At 41.9% G+C, this 12,749-nt stretch overlaps 1 protein-coding gene across 2 annotated transcripts; it reads left to right on the top strand.

The window, feature by feature from the left end:
• Positions 1-242: 242 nt before the first annotated feature.
• Positions 243-12,507, top strand: LOC311488494 (uncharacterized protein). Of its 2 annotated transcripts, XR_014699086.1 has the most exons (7): positions 243-952; positions 2,494-2,569; positions 2,956-3,065; positions 5,771-5,835; positions 7,456-7,599; positions 8,029-8,796; positions 8,920-8,983. XR_014699086.1 is itself a non-coding variant. In XM_084545232.1 (6 exons), the coding sequence occupies exons 1-6, from the start codon at positions 8,689-8,691 to the stop codon at positions 11,530-11,532; spliced, it is 1,056 nt and encodes a 351-aa protein (XP_084401358.1). In that variant the 5' UTR covers positions 8,034-8,688; the 3' UTR covers positions 11,533-12,507. The 2 variants fall into 2 exon arrangements, 1 of the variants encoding a protein (XP_084401358.1); XM_084545232.1 differs by lacking the exons at positions 243-952; positions 2,494-2,569; positions 2,956-3,065; positions 5,771-5,835; positions 7,456-7,599 and adding exons at positions 9,652-9,842; positions 10,308-10,452; positions 10,686-10,813; positions 11,218-12,507 and having other exon boundaries at positions 8,034-8,796; positions 8,920-9,088.
• Positions 12,508-12,749: the final 242 nt, after the last annotated feature.

The raw sequence follows: 12,749 nt of genomic DNA, 5'->3' as shown, positions 1-12,749 counted from the left end.
CTGCTACGTGTAGGGCTAAATTGAGTGGAGTGAAGAGATGTTACTGAGAGATGGGAAGCCCAAGGGACAAGCAGGAGGACAATGCTGTCTCTTGGGAGAATTTTATGCTGCTGAAGTGAATTTGAATACATAAAGGAGAACTCGGGGAAGAAGGAAAGGGGGGTACAACGTAGCCTGTGTTCTCCCGGTCCCTTGTGTGGGAAAAGAGGCACACACTAAAAACACTTGGGTTAATTTGCTTACACAGTTTCTGGGCTACTTGTGTTGGGTTAAATTTCTGTGTTATTTCTCCAGAACAATGACTATTTCTTGGGTTATAGGGGTTTTTCTTTATAACCTAATTTATGAGTTGGTAGACTTGGGTAAAGTTTATGGGTTCTTTTCCGGAAACCAACCCATTAATTGGTTACAGAGTTATGAACTGATATACTGATTGAATAATTAAACCTGTTGTCAACTTAATTTAACATAAATAAATAAATGAATAAATGAATAAATGAAAATAAAATAAAAAATAATGGTTATATTTATTTTGTGGAGTAAATAATGCAATTGATGCAGGTTTTTACTATTACTATTACTTCACTATTTTAATCGTTATTATTTATATTAATAATGTCATATAAACGTTTTAATCCAGAAAAAACAACAACTGTGCGATCCGGTCTGGAGCCCGCCCTCTTTATCCGTTCCAATTCTCTCACACACACACACACACACACACACACACCCACACACACACACACACACACACACCCACACCCACACACACACACTTTATCCTCTTTGGAACGGATGCGCGGAGTACCTCCTCCGTCTCCTGCAAGCGCGCGCTGCCTGAGTCACACTCCCGCCCAGCAGCAGCAGCCAGATCAGACATCAGAGCGAGCTACAACGACACGACACGACAGAGACCAAACACACGCCAGAATTGTATCGAATATAATACAAGGTAAGTAGTTTGTATAATCTTGCAGAGACATATGTCTTGTTTGTCGAGTTGAATAAACATCTCATGGGGCTAGGCTAGCACATTAGCTAGCGTCTAGCTAGCTGCTTGCCACAGCTAACATATTGTTGCATTGCTTGGGGTACATTTCCCCCACTACCCCCGATTCCCCGTTTTTCTCGGATGTAATAATGCAACTTATGAACTGTAAACCGCGACGTTAGTGCACTTAGGCCTGTAAGGCCTGTAATATACATCGCTCGAATTGAAAATTTTTCAATTCGGGCGCGGCGCACTGTGACGTCATCCTCGCGCGTCCAATAGGAGAGGCCCGTTTGGAAAAAGGGATCACGTGAGTGCAGGCTGCTGAACAGCGACACAAAGCGCAAAGATGGAGGATAAACTCATCACAATGGCTGTGTCCGAAATCACTCACTCATTCCTTACTCCCTACATAGGGAAATAAATGTAGTGCACTACATAGTGAACTCAACAGAAAAAAAATCGGACACTTTCGGACACTTCTCTTGGCGCCGGTAATTACGTCATCGCTGTCGCTTAATTAAAACGTACCACAATAACGTTGTCTCACATAATATTTGTCCATCTACTACTGCATTTTTATTAAATTAGAGTCTTTTGGTTCGAAATATTTAATAAAATAAAATATAGAATACTAACATTTGTACACAGTCTCCCGTCCGTTTGCCGTATTTAATTTACTCTCCGCGCCAAGAGAACCTCTGGCAATGCATGATGGGATATCTTGCTCCGGTGAGTGACCATCGGATGGTCACTACATTTCGCGGTGAATTGTGGGATAGATGTAGTGCACTATATAGTGGACACCGGTGGACACTAAACATTCGGACACCACTACAAAATGGCGTGGTCACTATATAGTGCACTATATAGTGGTTAGGGAGTGGTTTCGGACACAGCCAATGATCGCGCAGCGTCCCGAACTTTGGGACATCCGTGTGCGGGTGTACCGCGATCTCACCAGGAAGGGGCAGGCGTGGAGAGAGCTGCGTTGCTGAAAACATCGCTACACTTCGGACGGATCCAAGCGCGCAAATAATTCCGGCTCTGTCGCTTGGAAAAACTCGCGCTCGCGCGCCGCACCGCCGCCCTGCTCTGCGCGCGTCTGCGCCCGCTCACCGCGGAACCTTGCGGAATCCACCGCGACGCCGCGCGGTAACCGCCGCGCAAACCACGTTCGGTGTGTAGGGGCCTTAACGCGCCGCGTGCGCGAGTTGCATTCTACACACGGCCACTAGAGGCTCTGTTCTCACTGCAGAGCAGCCGTCCACACAAACAACTTTCACCATGACTACGATGTGTTTCGATCACTTTCACAGAGGTTTGATGAACGATAGAAACGCTGAGAGCTGAACACAATCCACCCGAAACGAGAGGTGGAGACTCAGTCAACCCCATTTAATGGCATTTATTTCTCTGGGACCACAATTATTTAGGAAAATACCCTGCCCCCCCCCCCCCCCCCAATTACACTCTGAATGTTTATACATTATTTGTTTCAGGTGAACCCCATGGACAGCTTCGTCAGAGAGAAGCTAATCGAGTGGAATTTTCCCGACCTAGTTGACAGTTTTAAAGGTGAGCACTTTGACCTTTCCATGAATTGCTAACTAAATATCTTTAATCTAGACAAACTATTGCAAGCTTATGCATCCAAGCCAATTCAAACAGAAGGATCTGATTGTATGGAACAACATTGTCCCCAGGTCAAATAATTATTTTGAGGGCAGCAGTCTGAAAAGTCTGAGGAAGAATATGCATAATGATGAGAAATAACATCTACAAGCATTTCATTTTTATCTTAATTGCTGGCATAATTGTAGATGCAATTCTTATTTTGTAGAAAAAAATGTGTTAATTAGAAACCACATGCTGCCATTGAAATTGCAAGCATTATTTAAAATTGGATCACTGTAAAAATTGTAAAGTCTTTATTTTGTGTTGTGTTTTGTTTTGTCTTTCAGAACAAGATATTGACGAGGAGTCCTTTCCCCTTTTAGACGAGGAAACAATAAGACACCTGATCCCCAAAATTGGCCCCCAGCTAAAATTCCTGAAGCTTTTTAGGGAATATGTAAGTCGGCATTAAGCTAAGGAGTGTACAACATTGATTAGTCATGGCACACGTGTGCTTTAAATGTAAACGACTTATTATTGGGGAATGGAAGTGTCTGTTTTTACATTTTCGCACAGCACACAATGTAAATAATTCCTCAACATATTTCCAGTGTTGTGAAAATGGTTGTGGCAGAACATTTTCTTTCATGAGATGCTATAGAAGGCACATACAGCGCGAGCATATAGAAAACCAGGCCCCGGCCCAGCCTGTTGATTTACCAAATCAGACTGCCAGCGTTTCCAATGCTGAAGAGCTCGTACAACAAGTTGACGTCGAACAGGCAGAAGAAGCGGAAGTAGAATGGGATGAACTAGAGCAAGAAGGGATCACAGAGAGAGCTGCCCTTTTTTTAGCTCATCTTAGGTCTAAGTCTTCCCAGACATTTTCAAATGTTAACTATGTGGTTCAACACACCGCTAGTTTAATAGGAGATATTGTGGGCAGACTACAGACAAAAACAATGTCACTGTTTAGTCAGCTTGGACATGATCAGAGCCCACTAGTAGAGGAACTCAGCCAGGAGTTTGTGGAAGCAGCTGAGCCTTTCAAAGGGTTGGAGACGGACTACAAACAAATAAAATACTTCACAGAAACAGGGAACTACATTCAGCCGATTGAGCAGGCGCTTCCAGGCGTTTCCTATGTTCAACAGAGGGACTCTGCCACTGGCAATGTACGTCAGGTTACTGTTCGTGACACCTATCACCGCATTCCACTCAAGCCACTTCTAGCTAAGTTACTAGAAATTCCTGGCATTTTAGATGTAATGTTGGAATGGCAGCGGAAAGAGAGGGATACTCTTGAGGACGTTTTTGATGGAGAGTTGTGTAAAGCTCACCCACTCTTTTTGAATGAGGTGTCCATCCCACTGCTCCTGTATAATGATGACTGTGAAACAGTTAATCCACTGGGGTCTAAAACTGGTGTCCACAAGCTAGGATTCATATATTTCATTTTGAAGAGTTTGCCACCGCACCTCCTGTCCAGCTTGCAATCCCACTTTTTGTTAGCTGTATACAATTCAGATGACCTAAAGAATGCATATAGCATAGATGATGTCTTGCGGCCTATTGTGGAAGAAATAAGGTGTCTTGAGACGGATGGCATCACAGTCAACACCCAGAACTATCAAGGTGTTGTGAAATTTACACTTTTGCAGATAGTGGGAGACAATTTGGGCATGAATGGCATCCTCGGCTACATTGAGTCTTTTGTGGGAAACCATCCGTGTCGGTTGTGCAGAGTGCACAAAGATGTTTTGAGAAGACAGACACAGGAAGATCCTACGCTGTTTCGTGACATTGACACTCACGAGGCAGATGTGCAGACCAACGACGCCTCTCTGACAGGCCTGAAGAGAGACAGTGTCCTCAATAGCCTGTCTTTTTATCATGTGACAGACAATATTGCTGTTGATGTGATGCATGATATTCTTGAAGGAATATCTGCTTTGGAAGTCAAGCTTCTGTTGAACAAGCTCATAGAACAAAAGCTTATCACGCTAGACCAGCTGAACTACCGCATCACAAGTTTTGATTATGGCTTTTGCGATGTGGGAAACAAGCCCTCCGTAATAAGCAAAACTGACTTAAAGAACGTTTACGGTGCCATGCATCAGTCTGCAGCCCAGATGTGGTGCTTGCTGAGGCTACTTCCTATAATGTTGGGTGATCTCATCCCCACTGATCACAAGGAATGGGAGCTTCTCATACTGTTGCTCATGTGCATGGAGATTATCTTCTCCCCATCTGTAACTCACGCAGCAACATGGTATCTGAATGCAATCATTGCTGAACATCACACACTTTTCCTGGAACTCTATCCTCAAATGCATCTGCTTCCAAAACATCATTTTATGCTCCATTATCCAAGAGTAATTAGAAAACTCGGACCCCTGAAACAGTTGTGGGCAATGCGTTTTGAAGGCAAACATGGCTTCTTCAAACGTGTCAGTCATGTCACTTGCAACTTCCGCAACATTTGCAAAACGATGGCACATAGACATCAGATAATGCAGTGCCATGGTTTCATTTGTGGGTCTGTGTTAAGGGAAAACACAGAAATAGGTCCAGGATACACAACCTTTCTGGCCAATCTTGAAGGCTATAAAGATATCCAAAGTGGTCTGACAGGAATTCCCCTTTTCAGTGAACTCTATGTTGCAACGAGGGTCACAGTTAAAGGAACTGAATATAGACCAGGCATGACTGTATTTATGTCCAATGATCAGGATGGAGAGCCTCAGTTTGGCCTTATAAAGGCCATTTTGATTCTTGAAGAACCAGGCACTTCCAAAATCAAACTTGTTGTGCAGAGGTGGGAAACAATTGCATTTGTGAAGCATCTGTTTGCCTACAGTGTCAGTGCCACACACAATATTGAAGCAATTGATGTGAATGAGCTTCTTGATCACCACCCACTGCACGCAGTGCAGTCATACAGAGAGAATGATGCCACATTGTGCATCTCTCTGCGTTACAGGCTTTTTTAGACAGCAGTTAGGGATCTGAACTCCCACTGCAGATTGTAGATACCCTCACTTGTAAATACCCCCACTTGTATAACAGTTAGTATTCCTGTCGTACAAAAATTAGAATGCAAGACAATCAGGACAAGTTTTTTCTTTTTTGTTTTTCTTTTTCTTTTTCTTTCCAATCAAGGGAAACTGGACCACTTTTTTTCTTCCCATCAATCATGGGAAACCGGACCAGAGAGAGGAAAAAATGTAAGTATGGAATTGGAAGTGTGAGTAATCTTGTTGTGTACAATCTTGTGTTATCTTCTCAACTGTTTTTCAACTAACCACTCCACTGTGACACTTTGACGTGGTATAAAGAGATATAGCAAGTAGGGGTGGGAAAAAAATCGATTCACATATGTGTCGCGATTTTTTGCTTAACAATTTAAATCGATTTTTTTTGTTTAAAAATCGATTTTTACTCTACTTTTACTTTTACCACTTTTCTCCAGCAGGGGGCAAAATGTTTTTATTTCAATGCAGCCTCCTAGCCTTAGCCAGGCTAGCGCCGCCTACTGGTTCCGGCAAATTTCATTTGCCTCAACAATGTAGTCAGGACACTAGCAATGCGTTTCGGTTTGCTCCGTCCGCCAGAGCGGACGGACCAATCAGCGAGCAGATGTGGCGATGACGGGCGATGACGTTGAACTGAAGCGCCCAAACTTAAATACCGGTGTAGTTCCCAAACTGCGGTAAACAGTTGACGAGATGGATGTCGGCGAAGCTATACGCTCTGTGCTTGAAACTATTCCGGATATTGAAGACTTAAAGCCAGAACAAGAAGCATGTTTGACGAATTTTTTGGAGGGCAAAGACGTTTTTGGACAGACTACAATGCTAAACCACCCGGCTTCCGGCGCATAGCATACGTCATCGCCAAGCAGCAGCGATTAGTCGAAGCAAACGGAAGCAACCGCCTCCCGGAAGCAAACGAATCTCTACGGCTGGTGTTTAGACGCTTTTTGAAATGTAATGAAATAAGCGGCTGATGCATCAGGCTATCCTAGCCTCAGTTACTGGGCAGAATCATGGGCAGAACATAAAAACTGACTTGTGATGTGTAATTTTTGTGGAAATATGGTTCCTGAAATCATATTAATTCAGCTGTTTCACTGGAGTTACAAAAGCAGGCTAAAAATCGAGATAATCTGCAGTATTGTAGAATCGCAATTTAAATCGAATCGACATACAAAAAATCGTAGAAGAATCGAATCGTGAGAAAAGCATATCGTCCCAGCCCTAATAGCAAGCACACTCACATTTGTACTTGAGGGGATTACAGGGCTTAAACCTGTACAACAACCATTCTTTTCATGCCTTAAATATTGAAAAATAGCAGATATACAAGCTCACAGCGCAGCACAGAGTGCCGTGCTGCGAGCTTGTAGATCTGCTATTTTTGTGCAAATCTGAATATTTTTACCCGATTCTATGGATGTCCTCTGAGCTTGTATGTCTGCTATTTTCCAATAGTTAAATCATGAAATAATGGTTAAAATCTAAGGCGATGAAAATCACATTTCAGTCTTGGGATTTATTTTTGCTTTAAGCCCTGGAATCAGTATATCAGGTGCATGGTTCAGGTACAGTGCAAGAAGACCATCACTCTGATCACAAGGATGCATCATTTATTCGGGTTATATGACACTTGACATGGGCCAATGAACACACTGGTCACCAACAATTAGTCTAACCCATGACACTAGTCATCTCAACTTGGAATATGATGCACTGTTCACTTCAGACAAGAATAACTCATGAGTGTAGTACAAAATCAACCTCTTTACCACATCTAACTGCTATTTCTTCATGTGTATTTCCCTGAAGGCTTCAAATGCTGCTCCACCATGCGCCGAACCAACTGATAATTCCCCCCCATCCTCTACGGGTGATGTCTCCACTCCATCCCCCATGGAGGAATCAGAAGAGCCGGTTTTCACATTGAATCTGAGGCAATGCGCACCTACTTTTGTAAGTGGTGGTGGTGTTGCTGTTGATATTGTTGAGGGAATGGACGTCTGGGACTCATGAAGCTGCCTTCATGACCAGAGTCACCAGACTACAGATAAAACAGAGGCAGATGGGAAAATATTAGGCCTTGTCTACACGGAGACAAATCCACAGGTGTTTTGATGATCTACAAGCCCACCACGCCTCGCAACACCAGGTGTTGTGGGCTTGTAGATCATCAAAACACCTGTGGATTCACCTGAAATCGTCTCCATGTAGCTGGGGCCTTAGTCTACAGTCACTGTATGTTCTGAACTCTACTACCACACCCTCCCAACTTTGCTAGTAAATGAATATGCATACTTTTTTGGAACATCAAATATTCACCTTTTAACCATAACTTGACTTCTTAACAGCTGTTCTTGTTTTTCTCTGCTATTTTTTCCTCAGGATATCCGGGGGGTTCTGGCTTCTAGTGGTGAAGACATTGTGAACAGCCTGGATCAAAAGGGTGTCCTTACAAGAAGGCAGCGAATTTCACTTGTGCAGATTCTGGTGTCAACTCTGATAGAAAAGTGTGGAGATAGGTATGTCAAAACATAAAACCCTAGCATCCACACTCTGGAGAAATCCACTAACATGTGAGCTTTCAGATTGCCTATTTTTAAAGTTATAGTCAGTGATTGCATTAAATGCACATAAAAATCCAAAATCTATATATTTTGTTAGTACCCTTTAAGACAAAGTGTGCTGACCATAAATGGAGTTCCATCTCTCTCCCCTTCTCGAGAAAAGGCAAATTTGCTTATCTCTGTATTCGACCACCTCTTAATGAGGGTGGAGAGCCTCTCCTCATTGGTGGAGGGGCTTCGGTGTTGCCTTCAGCCAATAGGACAGAGGACGGCGCTCTGTGCGTCCTCGCTGTGCGTACATGACTCTCGGACGCGCATCACAGATCGGATATGCAAGTAGCATGCCATCTTTATTATAACTGAATAAATTGAGTGCTATACTTGAAGATCTGCCTTTTCTCTGCTGTTTCATATTTGGGGGGTTACATTTGTAGTGTTAGTATAGTTTCCCTATTGTGTCCCCGCAGGTATTGTATTAATGAATATGTTCTATGTTTACAGGCCGGCCATGCACATAAAAGAGTCCCTGGCAGAGTCCTTGATTCAGACCTTTCCATCGTTGCATGACGGATCTCCCAGTGGCTATGTGAGTCCACCACTCTGTTATTTCATTCTGAGAATTTTGTATATGCTACGGCGTTCTAATAGGAGAGGGGAGGCATCTACATTTTCCTCTGGGATAAGGAACGGTCTCTTTCTTTATTTCCAGGAAATGTGGTTAACTAAAAGCCGAAAAGTGACGAGAGATGGCAAAACCATCTACTATCCAGCTACTGGATATCTAGAAGAACGCCTTAGAAATGTCCGGAAGAAGTCCAGTGGGTCTGGGTCACGTGGTGCGATATCTGAAGAAGGTCCAGCAAGACCATTCATACCAGGTAACAAAAGCTCCCAATTTCTCTTAACTAGTTTTGAGTCTTAAACATTTCAAAGTGTTTTTCAAGGATTGAAAATGTCACAAATTCTACTGCATTAGATTAGTATGTTTCTCTTGGGTGTTCTTGACTTGGCAGTGAAGAAAGTGAAGAAATAGTGCTAATCGACTTGGTCCAAGATGCCCTATGAGATTACATAGATTTTCTGCTTGGCGCTCAGCATTACGGGTTCGATTAAGGTGCACTGTGATTATGTGATATGCATACAGTACGCCCTGTGCAACCTGGTGGCGTTGCGGGTTCGACTGCCGAGCCCACCAACTTTTGCTGCGTGTTCCCCCTCCCATCTCTCTCCCCCATTACTGTCGGTCTTTAACATACTATGAATTTACACTTACCCTTGGGTATTGAAAGTGTTTTCAAAGTCACCATAGTTGCACCTGTTCCACAAAGTGCAGCTATGTATTGGCTATAACAGTGCCAACTTTAATCAAGGGGGTACAAATGTATGTTTACTTTTAGTTGTTGTTATTGTTGGGGTTTTTTTTGTGTTTGTTTTTCTGTAGAATCGAGTGATCCAGAAGAGCGGTCACAGCAACAGATAGAATGGCTGAAATCCAACACGGAGCCACACTCGATGGTCATGGAGTACATGAAGGCCACTGCGGTGTACAGAGCCAAGTGGATACGGGACGGTGGGACGAAGGACATGCACCTGGTTATCCACGAGTACCCTCACCTCACCGATCCACGCATGGTATGGGTCCACTGATGCATATCGCATACACACATGTGTTAAAGTTCTCAGTCTCCAGGATTTCAGTGTTTTGGATCTCATATTACTAAATATGACTTCTGTGGCAGCGTGTCATGTATGGCGCGCTGCGACGTGTTGTAGGCTTGTAGATTGCCTGCTTTCGGTTTTAGTTACTATAAGAATAGATTAAAGAATATTTAAAATTCTGGTTGTAAATATTTCATAAAAGAAAATCTCAGCCCTCTGGCATGTTCAGTTTTTCAAAAAATACAAAACCTGTTAAGTCTTTAGAATTTACTTTGCTGTAATCCATGCATACAATGAAAATACATTACATATCTCACCTCCCTGCTAGTACGATGGTAGCCATCGCATTAAATTAATATATATGTATATATGTATATATGTATATATATATATATATATATATATATATATATATTTTTTTTTTTTTTTTTTTTTTAGATATCACAGGATTTCTTGGTGCTGTATGGGGAAGCTGCACCAAAGCTGTTTGAAACATGGTTGCCCCTGTACGCTGAGAGGGTTCTTCATCTGGCCAAGGAAGAGGGGAAACTTGCTAAAATTCCAATAGACGACATGACAGCTGGTAAGTATGAGCTATTTTTCTGGGAAATGTTTCAGAATTAGTTTCCTTTGTTGTTGTCTGGCTTTTCTCCAACATGGGTAAATGGGAGTTAAGAGTTTGAAATCAGAAAAAAGAACAACAATCAACTGTTAATATTTGATGGATTTTTTTTTTTTTACCACAGTTGTGTTTTGTCTAACTTAACCCAATTAAAGCCATACCATACTGAAGCATAGAATATCTTTAATCTACAGATGCCAAAGGGGAACTGGCCCTCAGGCTGCTACCTCTTATGATGCCGACTGTCACACGGAGGGTCAACAAAAAAACTGTGCGGACTACAATAATTGAGTCCCAGGCAGCCTTCATCGACCTCAAGCCTGTAAGTACAATTTCACATACTAGATTAGACTTATGAATTCACTCCACACCAGGTCTCACCAACATATCTGTACAAGGACAGATGTGTCTATGGCAAGGCGTGGCCTCGTCCGTGGAAACATTTTAGCTTTTGTTTTTTTTATAACTACTGTATAATGTTCTTATTATGCTCATGAAATCCCAGTTACTGAATGTCTTGTGTCCAGGTTTATGCATGACATTGATTTACTCTGACACATAACTCTTGAGAGGGCAAATGTTGCCATACCATTTTATTATAAATGGTTTTCAGGCCAGAAACCCTTATCTGAGAGACATGAAGCAGCGACCCCACCACCACCCCTCTTATGACACAAATATTCGCTTGTAATATCTTTCTTTCTCTCTTCCTTGTGCCTGTCTTAGATTGGGACAAACTTGGTGGAGTACCTGAAGCAGGTTGGAGCAAGGACCTTCCCCAGTGTACTGGCGCTCGGGGAATCCCACAAATGTGCCACACAGTGTTTCCTTATATTGGCAGGTCAGGCACTCCCACAGAACACACTCCTTGGAGCAGTTGACGTTTGCTTTAAGGCATTTTATGTCTTTGACCACAATTATCCAAGTGAGTGTTCTAGTGCATGGCAGCTGCTCCAGCATCTTGTTTTTAACATCGAGGGACCAGAGTCCAAAGTGTCTAAATTCTTTCGCACTGCAATTGTCAATTGCCCAACATCTTAACTTCTGCCCCAGGAGTGTCCGTTTTGGACCAAATGTTTAGTGTCAATAAAATCTTGATAGTTATGTGACATGTGTGTATGTATCAAGACAGACCTTTATCAGCTTTTGTACACTGTTTGGTACACTGTTTGCTACAATCTTGTACAATGTTGTGTCCGCTAATAGGCACATACAACCAAACTATGCAAATAAATTTTTGCAAACATTTCCATCTGTTTATTTTTATATATTCTAATTAGTACAGAGCGTAATGCAATACATCATGTAATTCTGTTTTCTAAATAAGGTTTAAGTGGAGTATACATGTGTAACCAACTTTATGGACTCAAATAACCCAGAATCCTAGTTGGTATAACTTAAGTTATGTGTAGAGTGGGTTGAATGAATACAACCTATAACTTGGGTTACATTTAACTACAATAACCCAGAATAATAGCTGGTATAACTCAAGTTATGTGTAGAGTGGGCTAAATGAATACAACCCATAACTTGGGTTACATTTGACTATGATGACCCATAAAAATGGTTGCTACAACTCAAGTTATGTGTAGAATGGGCTAAATGAATACAACCCATAACTTGGGTTACCTTGACTAATGATGACCCAGAATAATAGTTGGTATAACTCAAGTTATGTGTAGAATGGGCTAAATGAATACAACCCATAACTTGGGTTACATTGAGTAAATGATAACCCAGAATAATAGTTGGTATAACTCAAATTATGTGTAGAATGGGCTAAATGAATACAACCCATAACTTGGGTTACATTTGGTTACAATAACCCAGAATGATAGTAGGTGTAACTCACGTTTTGGGTAGACTTTTTAACACAGATTATGGGTTAAAATGAGTAACTCAAGTTTTTGGGTTAACACAACCCAGATTTGGGCTGGTCCTTATTTGACCCATTGGTTGGGTTAAAAACAACACAAGTTGGGTTGACTTTAACCCTGGAGTTTTTAGTGTGCAGATTAGCCTATGTGTTTCTTTTTCCATTCTCTCCCTGTTCTCAATTACTAATTTAGCATTTTTAAGTCTGCAATTGTGACATGAATACATTAGCTGGAAAACTGTATATTTAAACTGCATGCCATATGTTGTTAAGCATCAGATGCGTTGTTCCTCAGTCGTAGCTAATTTATTTCTAATCAAAGTGTTCATTACCATTGCATGATTCTGTTTGAAAAGTATGGCAGCAAAAGATAAATTACAAG

This window comes from Chelon labrosus (genome assembly GCF_963514085.1).
Source record: "Chelon labrosus genome assembly, chromosome: 5".
Classification (NCBI taxonomy): Eukaryota; Metazoa; Chordata; class Actinopteri; order Mugiliformes; family Mugilidae; genus Chelon; species Chelon labrosus.
The sequence above is the reverse complement of the archived record's forward strand: the minus strand, read 5'-3'. Positions and strand labels throughout refer to the sequence as shown.